Raw genomic sequence first — 20981 nt, forward strand, 5'->3', positions numbered from 1 at the left:
TGAAAACTTGCTTATCTTAATCATTGAACAGTCTGAACTTGATCCATTAGAAGATAAGAGAAAATTAGAGCAGTCGCTCCTAAATTTTCATCTGATTGAAGCTTTGGTCCCTAAATTAAAAAACTATGAGTTTGACCTGAACTTGTCACAATATGAAGCAATAGATATTTTTTGTAACTCTGTTAAACTTCAATCCTTTATTTTCCTCTTAAATCCTTTCATTTTGGACTGAAGTCTAACGGTGTTACTAAAAAAAACCATTGTTTCACATGTGACGAGTTTGATAACCACTATGCCAGTTTTCCCCTCAAAATAAATACATTAAAGGTAATACAAAGTAAGTTTGATGAGATCATAAGTTTTATGACATGTTTACTAGAATTAGGAATTAGAATTATGTTATATTCATTATTTCCCAGATGTTGCTATCACACATGTAATGCCTTGAGCATTGTATTATTAGTTAGGTGGAATATTGGATTTCTTCGCACTCTTTCTTTCCCTAATAACGATTCATGTTCATAAATTCACTCCATTTTTAGTCGGTAAACATGCCAAAAGTTATACCTTATAATTAGGTAATCTGAGAATATCTGAACTGATGCATGGCAATTACCAGTAAATAATTGTCTTCCACAAACTAATCAACACTCCTAAGCCGACACGTGCTGAAAATAATTGAGATTCATGTACACTACAACCAATGAGAGTGCACCACATCATCACAAAGTGATGCCATATTGGCAACAAAGGAGTAGGCCACGCCCATATATGCATATCTAAATCGTTAAAAATTGTGGTGCATACGGTTTCGTCTTCAATTTATTGTCTTCCTAATTTAAGTGGCTCTCTTTGCTAATTAATATATTATAGAGTAATATTATTGTTTGTAATAAAAAAAAATTTAAAAGAAAATGGACATTATAAAGGAGAAAAGAACCATAATATTAATATACGTGAGCTTCCCGGATTTTGCCTCCTCTTCGGAGGAGAAGTGAACAAAATAAAGCACGAGGTGTGCAGCTAGCATTTTTGAAAACCCTTGCAAACGTGTCCCTCTTTCGTCACTAATACGATACCCCATCGTGGGTCCCCAAAAGCACTCTCTTAAAAAATAATGAAAAATCCAAGCGAACACTACCGTCCTCCACTTGTATATATTTCCCACAAGGAATCACTCTTCTCTCGATCAGCGTCAACAATCATCTCTCTCTCAATCCTTCCTACAACTTCTTCTCCTTGATTTCTCACCCAACTTCCCACCACATCCTCCAAATCTTTCTCCAAATTTAGCATTCCCAATTCGGTGCCAGAACATCCCAAACCCATTCAATACTATTATAAATTGTGTCCTTTTAATTTGTTCGTACTTAGCTAGTTGGTTCGGAAATCACTCCCCTTTAATTTTATCAGAAATCACTTCCCTTTCATTTTATTATGGGTAACGTTGATTATGTGTACCCTTCAACCAATGTGGAGGACTCTCCACACCGAGTAGAGATCCCACCACCTCAACCTTTCATCAAAACATTGAAGTCTTCTCTCAAGGAGACCTTTTTTCCTGATGACCCTTTGAGGCCGTTTAAGAACCAACCTGCTTCAAGAAAATTCGTTCTTGGCTTCCAGTACTTCTTTCCCATCCTCGAATGGGCACCCCGCTATACACTCGATTTCTTGAAATCCGATCTCATTTCCGGCATCACCATCGCTAGCCTCGCGATCCCTCAGGGGATTAGCTATGCCAAGCTTGCTAACTTGCCACCAATTCTTGGCCTATGTAAGTAGCCTTTTAAAAAAAATTAGTCTCATTTTTTTTTTCTTCATGTTATTCACGCTCCCAATTTGTTGTTCAATGTTTAAAACTCAAAAAAAAAAAAAAAAAAAAAGCGTGCAGATAAGATTATGGGGTCGTAATAACTTTATTCTTTTTTCTTCTTCAATTTTAACGTGAATGGATTAATAATTATAGGTCACATGTGTCATGTGCGAGTTGCGCGTTGTGATAGATTATGGAACTTTGATTCTTTTATTAAGTTAAAAATAATTAATAATGCAGATTCAAGCTTTGTTCCACCATTGATTTATGCCATGATGGGGAGCTCAAGAGATTTGGCTGTGGGGACTGTGGCTGTGGCCTCACTTCTCACAGCTTCAATGCTGGGGGCTGAGGTCAATGCCGCAGAAAACCCTACCCTTTATCTTCACCTTGCCTTCACTGCAACCTTCTTCGCCGGAGTTTTCCAAGCTTCCTTGGGTTTGTTGAGGTCAGCAATTACTAAAGATTCTATTCATTTTAAGTATAATTAGCTAATTAGAAGCAACTTATTAACTTTCCAAAAAAAAGCAACTTATTAATTTAAGTAGTGGGAACAACAAAACAAGCTCAAATTGATCGAAAAAGGTTAAGTTTTTACTGAAACATCTTGTACTTGTATATATTTCTGGATTTTTGGTCTTTTACGAGAATTTGACTTTGTCCTTGTTCAATTATGAATAGACAAACTCTAATTTTTGTAACTTATCTTATTCAAGAATCTACAGAGACAGTGATCGATCACTGCCAGATTCATATATAGATTGGAAAATACGCAAGATATGGATAGAAAGAATATAAAAATTATAGTCCAAAATTTTTTTCTTTCTATTTTTGGTATCTATTTCATATTTTACAAGGGAGCTGAGACCGTAAATTTGCTTATATATATTTCTAATAAACAATTAAATTCGTGTATATATATATATATTTATTTATTTATTTATGTACGTGATTGATTTTTAATTTGATTCGACTGGATTTTTGCAGGCTAGGGTTTATTGTGGATTTTTTATCACATGCAACGATAGTAGGGTTTATGGCGGGGGCAGCGACTGTGGTGTGCCTGCAACAGCTAAAGGGAATTCTAGGGCTTAACAACTTCACCCATGGCACCGATTTAGTGTCAGTTATGCGCTCTGTTTTCAGCCAAACACATGAGGTTTGTTGTCCCTTTCCTTTCTTTTCCGGCCACAGAAATATATATACCAATATCACAAATTTATAAATCTCAAACGCTCGTGATACTTTTCTAGATGTTTAATTTAATTAATGGAAAACTATTCCATGTGAGCATATAGGATCAAATTAATCAGATGAGTGGAAATTAATAAATTTTAACGTTAAAGTTGTATATAATACTGTTTTAAAGTTATCTGTGATTTGTCTTATCACATCTAAAACTCATGTCATTATTCTGAGAATAACATTGTATGTATACACTTACGAGAAAATATTATGAAATAATAGAACTCTTACATATCTGCGTTATCGTAAGATGAGTTTGATTCTTGACCTAGCTCGAGTGGCCATGCATAATCTTTTGAGGAAAAAAATGAAAAAGTGAGGGGATATTTCTAAAGCTTGAAGTGTTTTTATTTCAAAAGGCATATGATGTGTTGAAATAACAATTGGCATAGAAGAATTTGAGCAAGAAAGTTTGCATCTTTGGTTTTCGTTTGCATGTATAATTCTATTTCTATCTCAATGATTGATGTGGTTGTTGCAGTGGAGATGGGAAAGCGGAGTTTTGGGTTGTTTATTTCTTTTCTTCCTCCTCACCACCAAATACTTCGTAAGTGAATCGAACCGGCCATATCTTAAATTTCTTGTTTATTAATTTCAGATACTTATTCTTTGTATCTGCCATGTTTTAATTAATCTTGATTTAAAATTAAACTCTCTTTTGTCACGCAAGTATATGCCGTTGGCCCAAAAATTAAAATATCATGAAATTGAAAGCAGAAAAATATGGTATAATTCGATTGGATTAATAGGGCCATTACTAAAGTAATTTGTAAGTAATTTACAGAAAAGTATCACTGGATGGGATCATATGTCCTAGTCAGAAAGTTTCTTGAACTGCTTAGCATCTCATTTTTCCAAGCCTGTGTTTTCCATGGTTTGGAATCAACTTTATATATATATTATTTTTTTTCATCAAAATTCTCCTTTCATTTTCAACCCTAACCTACTCCCACTTTCAACATTAAGTAACAAAACCTTTCAAAGACGATTGACCCCGAGCTGCATCTGCATCCACCTTGTTCAAGTAATACTAGCATTTAGTAAATAATTAGAAATTTTAATTAATCCATGAAAAGGGAACTTTTAACATAATATAATTAATCATTGTCTTGACGCTTTCTCTGGCTTTGTCCTTAAAATTATTGCTCTAGTTTTGTTTACGTTGTAACTTGTAAGCATGAAGAAAAGTGAATTTTAAATTAATGCTAATGTGGCTCATACATTTTCTTTGTCTTTATATGTTGGACAACATGATAATGCAGAGCAAGAAGAAACCGAAGTTCTTTTGGATATCAGCCATGGCACCTTTGACGTCAGTGATTTTGGGAAGTGTTTTGGTTTATCTCACCCATGCTGAGAAACATGGCGTTCAAGTGGTGAGCTTACACATCAAACTAAAGGGAACACATGCATAACCCTAATCTCTCCTTACAAAAAAAAACTTCATAGGATGGCCTATAGCTTTTATATGTCTCTCTTGAAATTGATCGGAGACATAAAGAGCTCATGAGACCGTCCCATATACATTTTTCTCCTCTTGTGCTAGAGATTCTTTTATGTCATCAATTGTATATACATGTGTGTCTGCATCTCACACCATGAAAATCACATACACATGAAGGCATACATGGCAAATCATTTATCTCTCATGCGAGAGATTATATCACGATGCTAGGTGTGTACACTCGTACGTATATTTATGTTTGACATCATGTAGGTACAGACACCCGAATACATACAGTACACATTGTTTGGAGTCCGTGAGTGATCACCAACTAGAGTGGCTTAGTGTGGAGAAAGACATTAGGAACAGTTTGGACCACCATTAATAGAGACAAAGTAGGTCTACCTCCCCATGTGTTATAAGCCTTTCACAAACTAATCTTGGGCCAAAACCGAAAAATGATTGTTCAGCACTCTGTCGTCTACATTATTTAAGTCCCCACAAATAATAGCACTAGGTAGTGACTGGGTGGACCCCTAACTTTGCCTTATCTCCCATGGCATTATGTGACAGTTCAGTTCTGGTTGCTAGGTCATGGTCAACAGATTCAATACGTTTTCCTTTTCATTTCTTTTGAATTTAAAAGTCAAACAAAAATTCCTTCTTGTTTTCTTTTTGTTATTTACACAATGACAAAAGGTTTCTAATTAATGCCTGTATTTTATGGTTAATATATATTCAGATAGGAAATCTGAAGAAGGGGATTAATCCATTGTCGTTTGGAGACCTTGTGTTTGTGTCTCCTTATCTCACAACAGCTTTTAAAACTGGCGTCATTACGGGCATCATAGCTCTTGCTGTAAGTATATATATATAAATCAAATCCTTAATTACTCTACTAATTATTGATTAACACGACTGATCACCATAATTAATAGCTTAAAATAATTAATAAACTGATTGTGGAATTTGTTGGTAATTATGTGCAGGAAGGAATAGCAGTTGGGAGAAGCTTTTCCATGTTCAAGAATTACCACATTGATGGGAATAAAGAGATGATTGCCATTGGGATGATGAACATTGCTGGTTCTTGCACTTCTTGCTACCTCACTACAGGTACTAATTACCTATATTAATTACTTAATTACTGACAATTGTTAATGTTGGGAGAAACACTTCTAGAATCATGTATACTATAGAAAGACAAAAAAAAGAAAAAAAGAAAAAAAAAGGGACCATCTATCAACTATTAATGTCAGACGCCATAATAGTTGAGTACAATAACAACTGAGTCCAGTGCTTTTTTTATTCATACTGGTATTTGACGTGTTTTTTACAATGAAATTGTGATTTTGAGGATTAATATTTGTGAAGAGCCCTTTAATTAACTTCATGTGCCAATTATCTTCTCTCATTAATCACATGAAATTTCTTCAATAAATTTCAGGGCCATTTTCCAGATCAGCAGTGAACTACAATGCAGGATGCAAGACGGCAATGTCAAACGTTATCATGGCAATTGCAATGATGTTCACATTGTTGTTCCTCACACCATTGTTCCACTACACTCCCCTTGTTGTGTTGTCTGCCATTATAATCGCCGCCATGCTCGGCCTAATAGATTATGAAGCTGCAATCCACCTCTGGAAGGTTGACAAGTTTGATTTCGTTGTCTGCATGAGTGCGTACATCGGTGTCGTTTTTAGCAGCGTTCAAAACGGCCTAGTCTTAGCGGTACGTATGAATATATGTCACACTATCCTAATGAAAATTATTGTGTGTATGACACTAACAACAGGTCAACAAATTACTGTGGTTTGACTTATTTATGCAGGTTGCAATATCTGTGATGAGGGTGCTTTTGTTTGTGGCAAGGCCTAGGACCTTTATTCTTGGAAACCTTCCGAATTCCATGGATTACAGAAATGTTGACCAGTACCAAAGTGCAAGCAATATTCCTGGAATTCTGATACTTGAGATCGATGCTCCCATTTACTTTGCAAATACCAACTACTTAAGAGAAAGGTATTTGAAAATTACAACTGAAAATTAACTATGTTTATATAAAAATTAATAGGTATTTAAAGCTTGATGTTAACCTAAACTGCTACATATTTTCAGGATTACAAGGTGGATTAATGATGAGGAAGATAGAATAAAATCTGCAGGGGAAAGTAGCTTACAATATGTGATATTGGATATGAGTGGTAAGGGAACTTATTAAACAATTATTATGCATTAATCAATTCACCTAAAGAAAATAATGTAAATTATTCAATTAGTGGTACTAATCACCCTAAAATTGATTCCTTTGCAGCCGTTGCTAACATAGACACAAGTGGAATAAGCATGTTGGATGAGGTTAAGAAGCTAGTTGATAGAAGGGGGCTTCAGGTACAATCTATAGTCTCTTATCGTGACTCTTAGAGTGTTAGTAATAGTTTTAATATACAAAGAACACTAAATCTAACACCGTGTTTCGTTTATGTAATTAGCTTGTGTTGGCGAACCCCGGAGGTGAGGTGATGAAGAAGATGAACAAGTCGGAGTTGATCGAGAAAATAGGTCAGCAGTGGATTTATCTCACAGTTGCAGAGGCAGTTGCAGCATGTAAATTCATGCTTCACACCACCAAACCCAACCCAATCAAAGATCAAGAACCCGGCGCATGGAATAACGTCTGAGTTGCGTAGCTAGCTTAATTGGCTTGCCTACGTAGTACGTACCAATATTTGGATTTATGTATCAGAAAAAAGCAGCATGCGTGTAGGTAAAATATGATGAGGTCTCGTTGAAAAATGAGGAATGAGTCTCGTTGCTTTATGTTATTGGTTTGCTTAATTAGTGGAAAGTTGGAAGCGTTAATTTTTTTCCCTTCCAACATGATGTAATTTGCATAATGTATATCTCATGATGAAACAAAATTTTATATAGATCTATTTTTGTGAACCTCGATTATTAGTAGTCCACTTATATGTTATTGCCAAAATAGGTATGACCACTATGATTTCACGCAAGCTTATATCGACTTACATATCAAATCAACCCCTCAAGTGACCAGTAAAGAAATCCTTGTTTTTGATAATACTTTCCATTTTGAGTTTGTGAAAAAAAAAATAAATAAATAAAGTGCACCTACTTTTATGAGTTTTCAAATTTTAGTTTTCACTTTTCATATGAAAAATAAAAACAATACAATTATCAAACAAGTTTTCATTTAAAAAAAACGTAAACAAAAAACCACATAAACAAATGAAATGGTTATTAAGTGGATCATAAAATACAAACTTTTCTTAAATCATAGTATTGTACATGTGTTATTTATGTACTTATATACTTTTCACGTTTAATATATTTATTTTTGAAAAATTCTTCCATACTACATAGCATTAAATGCTACAAACATTGGATGACCTAGATTGATTGAATTATTTTTTTATTATAATTCTGTGAATTTTGACTATCTATATTTATAAGGAAGTGTTTTAAGAAACTTTCCAAAATAATACACATGTATTTTTTATGTATCCGTTTCATAACGAGTTTTCTCCAATTTCAAGAGCTGGTTTTGCCACTTAGTATCCAATAATATTCCTCTTCACTTGTAAGTTGGAGGTCTTATGTTCGATTCTCACCAAAGGCCAATTTAAACCACATTATTGCTAGCCCATTGTGAGGCTAAGTCTACTCCTTCTCTTTTAGTGTAGATAATACTTCTCTTTTAGTGTAGATAATATCGTTTGTTAAAAATAAAAATAAAATAAATAAAAAACTGGTTTAACCCAAGACCAACTCAATGTCCAAATTGCATCCACAATCAAACCAGCCCACATCCAGTCGGCCCTGCTGTTGTGGACTCCCCTGTTAGACCAACAGTCGTTTCCGTTCTGTTCCTGCAAAACAAATGTGGAGACACACGACCAGCTCGAACTCGGTTCAGTGACTTTCAGTCATCAAATGTCGGAAGCGCATGTGTTGGAGATGAAGAAAACAGTTCCAATTTATTAACTTTCCATCACTTTCCTTCCATCCAAGCACTTTTTTTTCTTCTGGGATCATCAGAGCTTTACCTTCCATGGCGCCTCCGAAGAAATCGAAGAAATCGAAGAAATCGAAGAAATCGAAGAAAAGCAAGAAAGACAGGAAATTTAGGAAAAGCAAGAGCGAAGTGGTTCCGGTGGAGGCGAAAGCAGTTGATTCTGATTGGTGGGATAGTTTCTGGCAGAAGAATTCTTCAACCCCTGCAGGTTTTACTTTTCACTCAGCTCGCTTACTCTTCAGTTACCCTCTTAATTTACTGCTTTTTTTTTTACTGGAAAATGTTACATTCCACGAGAAAAATTGATGTGGGTTTTATCTAAAATTTGTTCTGGACTGTTAAATTCGGTGACTTTATTCAGATTTACAGCTCAAAACCTGTAAAATGTGGTTTTCAAGTTGGCTAGAATCATGAATTTGGTCACTGAAATGGTAAGAATTCAGAACAGCACCTGCAAATGCATGTGGTTATGCGGATGTGGGTTAGGCCAGTTGGCTAGCCGCCCCCTTTCACCCAAGTTCAGATTCCCCTCCCCTTAAATTAGAGTAGGTTTTTTATACGAGCGAGGTATTCTAGTTTAAACTAATCTAAGCTGCGTGGAAGGGGATTCGAACTTGGATGCATGAGGGGAGTGCATCTCTAGCCCACGTCTGCGTAAATTAGAGTAGTTTATAATATATATATCATCTTGTCAAAAAATGCAAGTGGTTGTGGTAAATATCTGGTGGGTGTGACAAGAAAACTAGCTATCAATTAAGTATTTAACATGTTAAAGGCGCTCTAGCCCACTGCTGCATAAATCAGAGTAGTTTAGAACATATATCTTGTAAAAAAATGCAAATGGTTGTGGTAATTTCTGTGGCCGTTACAAGAAAACTAGTTATCGATTAGGTATTTAACATTTTTGAAGGCGCTCTAGCCGACTACTGCATAAATAAGAGTAGTTTAGAATATATATATCTTGTAAAAAAATGCAAGTGGTTGTGGTAATTTCTGGTGGCCGTTGCAAGAAAACTAGCTATCTGTTTCATATTTAACATTCTTAAAGGCACTCTAGCCACAACTGCGTACATAGGAGTAGTTTAGAATACATATCTTGTCAAAAAATGCAAGGTAGTTGTGGTAATTTCTGGTGGCCATTACAAGAAAACTAGCTATCAATTAGGTATAATTATAAATTTAGAGATTTTGGTTTGACATCTGGAGTAGGGAAATTGTTGATTTCTATTTTAGTAGAGATTTTTAAAAGTTGATTTCACTTTAGAAAGTTTCCATGATACTTTATTCTGCACTTCTGATTAATTCACATGTGTGTAGGTTCTTCAGTATCCAATGATGAGGAGGAAGGATTTAAGTTTTTCTTTAGGGTCTCGAAAAAGACTTTCGACTACATATGTTCACTTGTAAGAGAAGACCTTGTGTCGAGGCCGCCATCAGGACTCATCAACATAGAAGGAAGGCTTCTCAGTGTTGAGAAACAGGTTGCGATCGCCATGAGAAGGTTGGCATCCGGGGAGTCTCAAGTCTCAGTGGGAGCTGCCTTTGGGGTTGGCCAGTCCACAGTTTCTCAGGTCACTTGGAGATTCATTGAAGCATTGGAAGAGCGCGCAAAGCACCACCTCAAGTGGCCTGATTCGAAAAGAATAGAAGAGATTAAGTCTGAATTTGAAGCATCCTTTGGATTGCTGAATTGCTGTGGAGCCATAGATGGTACACACATCATTATGACCCTTCCAACTGTTCAAACATCAGACGATTGGTGTGATCCAGAGGAGAACTACAGCATGCTCTTGCAGGGAATTGTCGACCACGAGATGAGATTTCTCGACATTGTGACTGGTTGGCCCGGGGGCATGACTGTGTCTAGACTGTTAAAGTGTTCAGGGTTTTACAAGCTCTGTGAAGGCGGACAGCGTTTGAATGGAAATGCTAGAAGTTTATCTGGTGGAGTAGAGATTAGAGAATACTTAGTTGGTGGGGTTGGCTATCCTTTGCTTCCCTGGCTCATAACTCCTATTGAAAGCAATGCTGGCACAGCTTCCATTTCTTCTTTTAATGCCACACATGAGGCTGCAAGGTCGCTTGCAGTAAGGGCATTCTCGCAGTTGAAGGGCACTTGGAGAATCCTTAGCAAGGTTATGTGGAGACCCGACAAGCGAAAACTTCCTAGCATTATCTTGGTATGTTGTTTGCTTCACAATATAATCGTCGATAGTGGAGATATATTGGACCCAGATGTTGCTTTATCCGGTCATCATGACTCGGGATATGGAGAACAATGCTGCAAGCAAGTTGATCCATTGGGGAGGACCATGAGGGATAACTTAATCAAACACTGGGAGCACGGCAAGCAGACCGGCGCACCAAAGTGAATTTTGTTCTGCGGCTCTGCTCATCTGGTTTAGACGAGTTGAAAGCTCGGAGCCTCCTTGCACAGGGCGCCCGACAGATACTGTTTGAGGAGACGTTGAAGCTTGTAAAGCTTGAAGAATTCTGTACGCAATTTGCCTTGTCTTCAGTGCAATTGGTTTTGGCTAATGTCAAGGAAAAACTGTTTATGCTGTCACTTTGCCCTTCGTCCTTGTGCATGTATTAGGGTTTTGGACTACAGACCGAAAGTAACATGTAGAGCCCTGGAGAAAAACTTAGGTGTAACCGGTGGTATATCCCCTCACTCTGTAGTGCTACAACATATGTGACGAGTGCTGCAAGGTGAGGGCGATAGACTCCCGCTTACACATAAGGATCTCCCCAGATTCCGGAGAATGAAAAAACCTATACGAGAACCTGTAATGCAGAAAGAATGTAAACACCGAACCAACAGGATTCAACAAAAGATTTTATTTTAAGCCGCTGCATACACTCTGCTAGTACTATTTATGTAAGAGAAGAAGGAAAAAACATGAAAGAAAGCAAACCCCATCAGAGTGGGTTTCTTTTGAATAGAAGATGGGGCCTGAAATATACAGCAGGATCTCAAAACTAATTCAAGACCCAATACTCTTCCTCTCTCTCTAAAATATGGCAAAATAAGTAGAACTCTAAAAGGAAAAAAAACTTATGGACAGTTGAGGCAAAACTAGTGCCTCATCATTTTACTGGAAACTAATGAAATTTCTTGGCTTCAATCTCCCTTGGTTGGGGGCTGCATGCATGCGCAGAAGGGCGCTTTCTTCCGTTTCCCTTGGTTGACGGGTTTTCTCACGCCATAGAGGTAGTCACGTAGAAGAACGCTTTTCTTCCGCTCGATTATTCTAGCTGATCCTTTGCTGTCAGTTTTGCCATCGATTTTCAGAAGAAGAAACTGCAGTTTCTGCACCTGCAACTGCAACCGCCCAATTTTTTCCGACCCTCTTTTTGCTTGTTCTGAAAGTCTCCTCCTTCTCACGCTCCCACTTTCATCTGGAACTTCCCCAGAAGCTCCATCCGAGGACGGAGGAGCATCTTCAACGCTCTTCATCAACTTTTGATTGGCGTCAAACAACTTTGTAATGGCCTCTTCAGCTTCTTCCAGCTGCCCCTTTACGCTATCAAGTTCCATATCTTTGCCATTTTTGCTCTGTTCAGTAATCTCCACCTTTGTCTTAAGATCTTCCACGGTTATCTGAAGGTTTGTCAACTTTTGCACATCGGAGTCGAGTCTTTCTAGGATCCTTCTCTTGTTCCCTTCTTGACGGGGCTGAGTAAATCTCCTAGAAAGCTCTAATTTGTCAATGCCCAATTCTTTCTCAACCAATGATTCAGAAGAGGGGTGTTTTTTCTTGTGCTCCTTCACTGCCTCCATCTGACTGTGGTCAGTAGGTACCGCGGCCCCCTTCTGGGATTTGCCAACCATCAAATCAATGCTGTCATCCTGGTCAGAGGTCTCCCACAACTCAAGCATCTGAGCATCAGGCTCTGTGGTTTCTCTCCTGCTTACCTCATAGGATGAACACTCCGATCTGTGATCAAGAACAATGTCTTTTGTCAGAACTTCATTCCCTGATCCAGATATTTCACACTTCTTCCGAACCCGATTTGTGGAAACATGATTTTCTTTCTCCACCACTGCCCTTTCAATAGCTTCAATCCTTCTCTGTAAATTCTGCAAGTCCAAAACACCATCTGATACTGTGGCAATTTGATCTCCATCCGTTTGAGATCTTTCAGCGTGCAGAAGGGCATCCTGGATATAAGAATACGAGTAGGTAAATTTCAAATGATATCCGAAATCACACCATTGAACTAGAAAACAAAGTCGCTACGTCTTAAGCTGAACAATCCATGTCCAACCACCAAATAAGCTTTTAGACAGAAACCGGCTTACTTTCTGAAAATTTTGCCAGAGATAAACCATGAACTTTGATGATAAAGCATACATACAAATAACGGCTCGTGATAATTGAAACTTTTAATTGCTAGAGGGAACATATAAACAGACATGAAACTTGCCTCTGATTCTGCAGTGTCAAGTTTATGAGATCCGGTGTCTGCAAGCATATGCTTCTCAAGTGATGTTATGCACTCCTTCAAAGACATGACAGCTGGAATATATGCAGCCAACTGAGCTTGTAGCCCTCCATTTTCGTCTTCCAATGCCCTGACTCTTTCTTTCATGATTTTGTTCTCGATGCCATTGGAATTGCTTCTGTCTTCGAGTATCTGACATGCTTCAATGAGCTCGCGGATTTTTCCTTCAAACAATGTTTCACGAATGGTGGAGGTCTGTAGTTCGCCAAAGAATGTGACAGCCTGAAACAACCACATTTCTATCTCTTGCCTTTCCTTTTGCAGTTCATTGATCAAACTTTCCTCTTTAGTTTTGGTTTTTTCAGCTTCTCCATGCATTTTCAGCAGTTCAGACTCCAACTCTTGATTCACTTCGCGAAGGCTGCAAGTATCTTTGGTTTGATGTTCATTATCTGCAGAGAGTTTGAAAATCTGCTTCTCTTGATGTTCTAGTACCACCTTAGCCTCATCATAATTACCACTCAGATCCTCCACCAACGCATGCAATTCTTGCTTCTCATTCTGTAGCGCATTGACGGCCTGATGTACTTCCAAAAGCTCATTTTCTTTATGAGACACTGCATCCTTTGCATTTTCAATTTCACCATTCAATTGATCATTGACATATTTAACTAGCTCCAGCTCATTCTCGGACTTATTTAATGACTCCTTGAGCTGTATGTTGTCCATCCATGTAACTTCCAACTTCCCCTCCAATATTCTTACCTTATCTTCCAGGTCATTCTTTCCAAGATGAAGTTTATCTAAATAGTCAGTGAGCTCTTCCAGTTCCAGCAGCTTTCTGGAAATAAAATCTTTGAGAACAAGTGAGAAGTTATTGTGATATATCGTTTCACCAAACATGACAGACTTCTCCTCTTCGAGGCCACGATTCTCTTCCCACAAATTCGATACCATCCTTGCCAAAGCTCCTTTCTCTACAAGCATCTTGCCATTCTCTTCCAATAGATTGTTGTGTGCACTTTGCAAGTCCAAGAACTGCTCGTGCAGATCATCTATTTCAGTCCTCAATACTTCCTCTCTGCGATCGCCTTCCACTACTTTCAACTTCAATTCTTCATTCTTCTCCTCAAGTCTTTGGGCCCCACTCTGCAACACCACGAGCTTCTCAGACTGGTTCTTGAACTCTCGGTCCAGGGTGTTTCTTTCTCTCATAAGATTTGCCGCCTCTAGTTTTAGTTGGTCAATCATTTCTATGAGAACTGACTTCTCAATAACCAACTGTTGATTTTGATCACAAGTTTCAGACAGAGAATTTTGCGTCTCTTGAAGTTTGACAAGAATGTGGTTAAAAAGTGTTTCATCTTTCTCAACCTCTCCTGCACAATCGAGGTTTGCATCCACGTCAACAGTCTTCAACACCTGATACAGCCCCATTCTCAGTACTTTCGTTTGCAAAAGAAAGGATTTAATCTCCATCTGCTGCTCAAGATTTCCATGCTCTAGGTCAGAAATCCGCTTCTCTGACATTTTGGATGCCTCCAACAGCTTTTGACGCTCAACCATGAGGGACAAGATATTTTCTTCCAGATCTTCTATGCATTTCTGCAAGATAAAGATTTCAATCTGCGCATTCACAGCTTTGTCTTGTTCCACTTCATATTCTTTCTTCCTGCACATGCCTTCTGCTTGGAGATGAGAGATCTGCAACCCCATAACGGCCATCTGGGTTTCACTTACCTGAACAAAACTAGCATGCTTTTGCTTCTCAGAATCTAAGAAAACATGTAGCTCTTCCACTTTACGACGTGCAAATTCTCTTTCCTTCTCCAGAGAAGAGAGTTTCTCTTCTATTTCTGCATATCCTTTTCCCAGACCTTCCAGTCTTTGCCGAGTAGCGTCCAACTCAGAAACTACATTTTCTCTCTCCATGATCAGACCAGACTTCTCGTTAATAAGCAATAAACAGCACTCTTCTAAGCTCTTTGATTTTACCCTCAAGCCTTCAAGTTCAGCATTTGCATCGCAAAGGGAATTCTCCAAAAGGTTGTTATTCTCAGAAGATTTCTTCAAATTCTCAGTCATAATCTGTAACTGAGAAAGTAGGGCGGCATTTTCAGCAGCAATTGTGCCTTTTTCTTCCAGATGAGATTGACATGATTCTTCTAACTCCCTTACCTTCCCTCTAACCCCTTCTAACTCAACGTTCAAATCAGAAAGGGAATTCTCCAAAAGAACATTTTTCTCCACAAGTTTCTGCATGATTTCCAACTTTTCTAGCAGTGCCGCTTTCACACTTCTCTCAGCCTCACACATCTGTTCTAGCTGTGATTTTTCATCCTGCAGTTCTTTCACAGATGACACGAGGCACTCTGGACCCAAGCCGACTGACTCGACCTGCTCTAGCATAGCTTGGTGTTTCTTGTTCAGATCATTGAGTTCCTCTTTCAGGCAATAAATCTCTTGCTGGAGAGCGTTTCTTTGGTCTACTCTAAGTCCAACTTCCTCTTCGAGTTTCCTAATTGTCTCCCTCAAGATTAAGATTTCATCTTGCAGATTTTTTATTGACATGGATGAAGACAGATTGAGCCCACTCAGGCTCTTGTTTTCCTCCTTCGCCTTCTGGACTTCGTCCTCCAAAACTAGATTGCGTGTTTCCATGTCCTTCATAATTAAAGCTCCATTCTGAAGCTCAGAATACATAGATCTAAGTTCCTCCTGGGATTGAGAATGCAAATGCTGCAGTGTCTGGAAAGCAGTTTCTGCCTCCATGAATCGCAAACGCTCTTCTTGTATGCAAGTCCAGAGTCTGCCCAACTCCTTCTGCTTCTCTGTAAGTTCTTCACCCTGAGATTCCATTTTCTGCACCAAAGACTCCAACTCAGACTGGAGCGTCTGATTAGATTGTGCCAGCAGAATACACGTTTCTTCGGAACCCTTTAACTTTGCATTCCCATCAGCTATTTCAGAGTGTAGCCGTTGGGCCTCCTCTTGGGCACTAGCTATCTTATGCTCTAGTGTAGATATGGTTTCCAAGCACTGCTGGTACTGGAGAGCAGCAGCTTCCTTCTCTTCATTTAACTTGGCAATTGCTTGCTTCAAGGTTTCAACTTCACCTTCGGCTTTGACAGCTCGTTCACAAATTCTTCTAGTATCCTCCTCAATATGCAGTATTTTTTCCTCCAGATTTGGTATCATTTCTAGACATTGTTGATATTGTGCAAGTGCAGCTTCTTTCTCTGCTACGACCTTTGCAAGATCTTGCTTTAGAGCTCCAGCTTCAGTTTCAGCTTTACTCGCGCGATCATTGAGCTCTCCAGCATCCTTTTGGGCACGAGAGATACTGTTCTCCAGATCAGTGATTTTCTCCAAACACTGCTGATACTGCAGAAGACTAGCATCCCTTTCAGACTCCAATTTGACAAGTGCTTCCTTCAAAGCTTGAACTTCAGCTTCAGCTTTCCTGGCTCGTTCGTTCAGTCCCCTGGAATCCCCATGTGCACGAGAGGCTTCAGACTCCAGATTATTTAACCTCTCTAAACACTGTTGGTACTGAAGTAGGCCAGCTTCCTTTTCGGCTTCTAATTTAGCAAGGGCCACCTTCAAGTTTGAAATTTCTGTCTCCGCTTTACCCAGTCGATCAGACTCGGACAATGATCGAGCCTTGATGTCATGGGTCCCATTGTTCTGCATGCTGCGGTCCTTTTCTTCTGCATCATGAAAATTGAGGCCTTTTTTCGCCCTTCCTTCTCCAGACCCAAATAGATCATTCAGCTGTTTCAAGCCCTTTCTGCTTGTTGCAGAGTCAGATTCATCAGTATAAGCTCCATTCCTTTTGACACCGAGGAAATGGGAAGAGGAGATTCCCAGAGCATCTTTTTGCAATTCCTCAAGGTCTAAGAATGCCCTCATTGGAGGTGGCATCTCAGGGGTATGGGGATCAGCCTCACTAGCACAGGAACCTGCCGGTGAATCATCTCCCATTGCAAAGGGAACTTGGTTGGGAAATGCTTCTGCCATGGTTCGATGAGCCTGGCGCAGCGCCCCAGTTGCATGATCATATCTTTCAGCTAACGCACGGTATGCTCGATAGAACTCTTCAACCAATTTCATTAATTCTGGGCGCTGTTTATAGTACATCTCGGCCCTCCTAGCAAAGGAATCAGCATCCAATTCAATGAGCTTGATCATGTGTTTGACTTTGACATCCATATCTGTACAAGAAGTTAAAACATAATTAACCCCATATACATCTAATACATAGAAGAGAGAGATGAGGGAGATGAGGGAGAGAGAACAATATTGCTGTTATGAACAGAACATCGAAAAGATAAAATCAGAACTGGAAAGATGCACAAGATCAAACTGCGAAGTATTGTGATTATCTTGTTGGCAAATCAGGATCACTGCAGTTTACAAGCCTGGTACTACCACACTGATGTCACCTTGAGCAGTCGACAAAAGAAATTGGGAATCAACCGACATACATTTTTACACTATTAAAACTAACTTAAATAAGGTCTGAGTTCCATTTCTTAGCCATCCAATATCCCATATTTGTTGATGTAACAGTTTAGGCAAAAAGAATTCGTTATACATTATGAACATTTCTCGATAGGAAGAAGTTAAAATCATGTCAAAAATATGCAATGCAGTTGACATGATCAAATATTTATGTGTCCGGCGAGAGAGCATTACTTCACTCTACATATGTGAGAAACACAGCAACAAAACAGCAAATCACACCAGGTATCTGATGTATACCTGTAAGATTTTCCTGAAGCCATTTCGAATTCTTTGGGCTTATGTGGCTATCCCACCACCAAGAATACTTGCGTCTAGAGTCTGCCTGCGACGCGGTAGTCATAACTCTGGCCAATAACAGCACCACCTTCGATACTGCTTTTGTGATACTCCGATCCACAAACCAACAAAAACCGAAACCAAGATGGATAATTCAACAAAGGACCTGATAACCAGGCTCTATACCACCAGAATTCAGTAATTCTCAGTAGGATGAAGCCTCGTATACTCTGACTTCGCACACGATCAAGCCTAATCACCAAAGTCCACAATCGAAAATCAGATTAATTAGAATTTAGAACAACATGGTGGGTGAGATCAGATTCTTAAGAACATGGACTAAACTAGAAAGATCACAAAAGGCAAGCAATTACCTGATCAGTAAAACTCAGGTCCGGAATCATATGCTAAAACTGACTGATACGATTCTACAAAAATACCTGATCAGAGACAAACCAAAAGCTAGATGGTCAGAATTTAGTTAAACAAAATCAACAAATTCACAAGCTTCATAGAATCACCAGATTTTGAAGCAAAAAACTTCATTGCTCATGCATAATAAACTAAAAACGCAATTACAAATCAACCCAATTCCTTAAAAATTACAGAAAAACAAAAGGATCAAACTTTTAATTACCCAGAAACCAAAAATTAAAAATTTAGTCAAATGAAGTCATGGGTAGGAGGATCAAGCCCAAATAAACCACCAAACGCATTTTCCCACGAAGGTTTATACAATGGCATCGATTTTCTCCGCAGTAAAAGCGAAAACTGCAGGAAAAAAAGGATCAAAAGAACTTACCCAGAAGCAAAAACGATCACTCAAAACAATTTCTCTTCTTCCTTAATTTGCGTTTGTGATTAGCGACAGCAGCAGCAGCGACAAAAAAAAAAGCACTTCCAGCACCAGCTGCTTTTGCTTTACTCTTTTCTCACCCCATGGCTGTTTTAGATGGCAACGTATCCGTCTCAGAAACTGCTTTCTCTGTTTTCTCTCTCACTGCGCTCTGCTTTTGCCTTTTATGCTGTGGTTTTTTACTGTTTAAAGGGGAAGTAAACCAAAGAAAAAGGTGGGTGGAGAGACCGGAAACAGTCAAACAACGACTGTAAAACAAACGGTTAAAAAAAAAAAAAAACCAAACGGTCAAAATTGAAGTTAATACTATTTTTAATCCATTTTTTTTCAGATTTTTGTTACCAATTTCGGTTTTCACTTTGATTCGGAAAAGCTTGAGCATTTGCAGTTCTGTTTTTTCTGATAGTAAACACTAAACCCTACTGAGATTCTTAAGAAAATGGCTGGGACTCAGTGAAATGACTAAAATGTCCTTGTGGTTTGGATATCAAGAATGATTTTTTTCTAGGGGTTTGTTGATGTTTGACTATGATTTTGTGCATGTTTTAAAGATGATGTTTTTGGTAGGAATGAGATCCACTCCGAATTTGAATCAACAAATCTTTACTTTTGATAGAGATTTAAATTGCCCAATTTTTTCGGGTTTTTTCTTTTTTATTTTGTCAAAAGGTTTTTGAGTTTTGGGAAATGGGTCAATAGAATGGCTAATAAGAGTTATAAGATTAAAATTGGATAATTCAGATTTCTCGGTCCGCAAACTTCAGACACAAAGATTTGGAACCCATTTTTATCCTTACCAAAATTATCAAGAGGCTTCCAAATTTTTTATTATTTTTTCCTTCTAATGCACATTATCTTAGTTGTCTCCTTTATTAGAGTATGAAATTTAGATAAGACTATGACTCCCCAATGGTCGGTTAGATGTGACCATGCCTATCATCCTAATGTCATATTATATTCAATGTGGCAAATAAGTTGTCTAATAAGCAATACTAAATCTTAGACCATAGTTATTCTAAGAATGAGGATCTTCAATGAGGATTCTCTTCGGATCCTTTTTGTGAGGATCCTGAAAATTCTCAAATCATGTCTGTTCATCGTATATCGTGTAGTCAGAAATCATTTTAAATACTTTTTTTTTAAATTAAATATGAATTGTATCTGATAAAAACTGGCATCACGATGTATGATGAACGCACATGATTTGAGAATCCCTAGGATCCTCATATAGAGGATCTGAAGAGGATCCTCATTCTTATTCTAAAAGATTAACTACTGCTTAGTTTAATGGAGTCTGCTGACTTTAAACGGTATTATATTTTTATTTATTTTTATAACTAACTTATAAGTTATAACTACAATTTTTATTTGATTAATAAGATTACTGAATTTTCCTTCCCGCATAGTGCATTAGGAGAATACGACTACTTTAGTAGAAATCAAAGTCGGGAGTTTGGTCACTTGATTCCCATGCACTTTTATGTGCGTCAATTTCTAATTTCCAAGGTGAGAGTTGACAAACAATGTGAGAAAAAAATTAAAAAAATAAAGATATCTATCTTGAACTTCCAACTTTTAGCTGTTGGTTAGGAAAACTAATGAAAATTGTTTGAAAATTTTGAGTTTTAATGAAAAGGGCAAAAACGTATTGTAAGTGAATAGTATCATGAGTGACTTTTTAGAGTAAAAATATTATTTTTCGTTAAAATGAACATTACCATGAGTGTTTCGTTAAAACTCCATTTATTTAATGGTTTCTAATTCATAAATAATAACTTTGATTAAGTCACTCAACACTACTGTCTGGTGATATTCCTCTTCAGTTATAAGTGAGAGGTCTTAGATTAGAACTCCGTAGATGGCGAATTCGATACTAAATTAAGTTGCTCATTATGTGGCTTACCCGAACTCTCTCTTCTCTTAGTGTAAAATACATCATTGTACTAAGAAATTTTTTTTTGATTAAGAACATGATTTGTAAACAATAAAAACATACATTTATGGTTAGTTTGGTATTGTTATGCTTTAAAAAAATAAAAAAATTGCTTCTGTTGTGGTATGAGAATAAATAGTTGTAAAATCAAGTTGTTGAATGTCTGATAAATTTTTTTTTTTTTTTGTAAAAATGCTTTAAAAAAAACAATGTTTGAGTATTTGGTAAACTTTTAAATAAATTGTTGTGAATATGTTAAATGACTAAAAAGGGTATGTTATTAATGTGATATAATAATTGTCAAAGAGAATAATATAGGGACAATGATTGTAATTTTGCAAAATATGTTGGTGTATACTTGCTATTTGAAAATTTTATTAAATGGATATTGATTAT

General features: G+C 37.7%; 3 protein-coding genes across 3 annotated transcripts; 2 read left to right on the forward strand and 1 right to left on the reverse strand.

The window, feature by feature from the left end:
• The first annotated feature begins 1170 nt into the window (after positions 1-1170).
• LOC126591469 (sulfate transporter 3.1-like) lies at positions 1171-7454 on the forward strand. The gene is made up of 12 exons (XM_050257166.1): positions 1171-1777; positions 2057-2264; positions 2804-2975; positions 3543-3608; positions 4324-4437; positions 5248-5364; positions 5495-5621; positions 5953-6239; positions 6340-6530; positions 6627-6712; positions 6823-6899; positions 7001-7454. Exons 1-12 carry the CDS (start codon positions 1438-1440, stop codon positions 7187-7189), a joined length of 1974 nt encoding a protein of 657 aa, XP_050113123.1. The 5' UTR covers positions 1171-1437; the 3' UTR covers positions 7190-7454.
• An 866-nt stretch (positions 7455-8320) lies between these two features.
• Positions 8321-11110, forward strand: LOC126588898 (protein ANTAGONIST OF LIKE HETEROCHROMATIN PROTEIN 1-like). The gene is made up of 2 exons (XM_050254047.1): positions 8321-8752; positions 9862-11110. Exons 1-2 carry the CDS (start codon positions 8581-8583, stop codon positions 10914-10916), a joined length of 1227 nt encoding a protein of 408 aa, XP_050110004.1. The 5' UTR covers positions 8321-8580; the 3' UTR covers positions 10917-11110.
• A 342-nt stretch (positions 11111-11452) lies between these two features.
• LOC126588897 (protein NETWORKED 1D-like) lies at positions 11453-18816 on the reverse strand. Its single transcript, XM_050254046.1, has 5 exons — positions 18599-18816; positions 18171-18236; positions 17758-18048; positions 12976-17207; positions 11453-12709 (listed from the first exon to the last, which is right to left on the reverse strand). The coding sequence occupies exons 3-5, from the start codon at positions 17858-17860 to the stop codon at positions 11669-11671; spliced, it is 5376 nt and encodes a 1791-aa protein (XP_050110003.1). The 5' UTR covers positions 17861-18048; positions 18171-18236; positions 18599-18816; the 3' UTR covers positions 11453-11668.
• Between the last annotated feature and the right edge of the window lie 2165 nt (positions 18817-20981).

Source organism: Malus sylvestris, chromosome 11, assembly GCF_916048215.2.
Source record: "Malus sylvestris chromosome 11, drMalSylv7.2, whole genome shotgun sequence".
Lineage (NCBI taxonomy): Eukaryota > Viridiplantae > Streptophyta > Magnoliopsida > Rosales > Rosaceae > Malus > Malus sylvestris.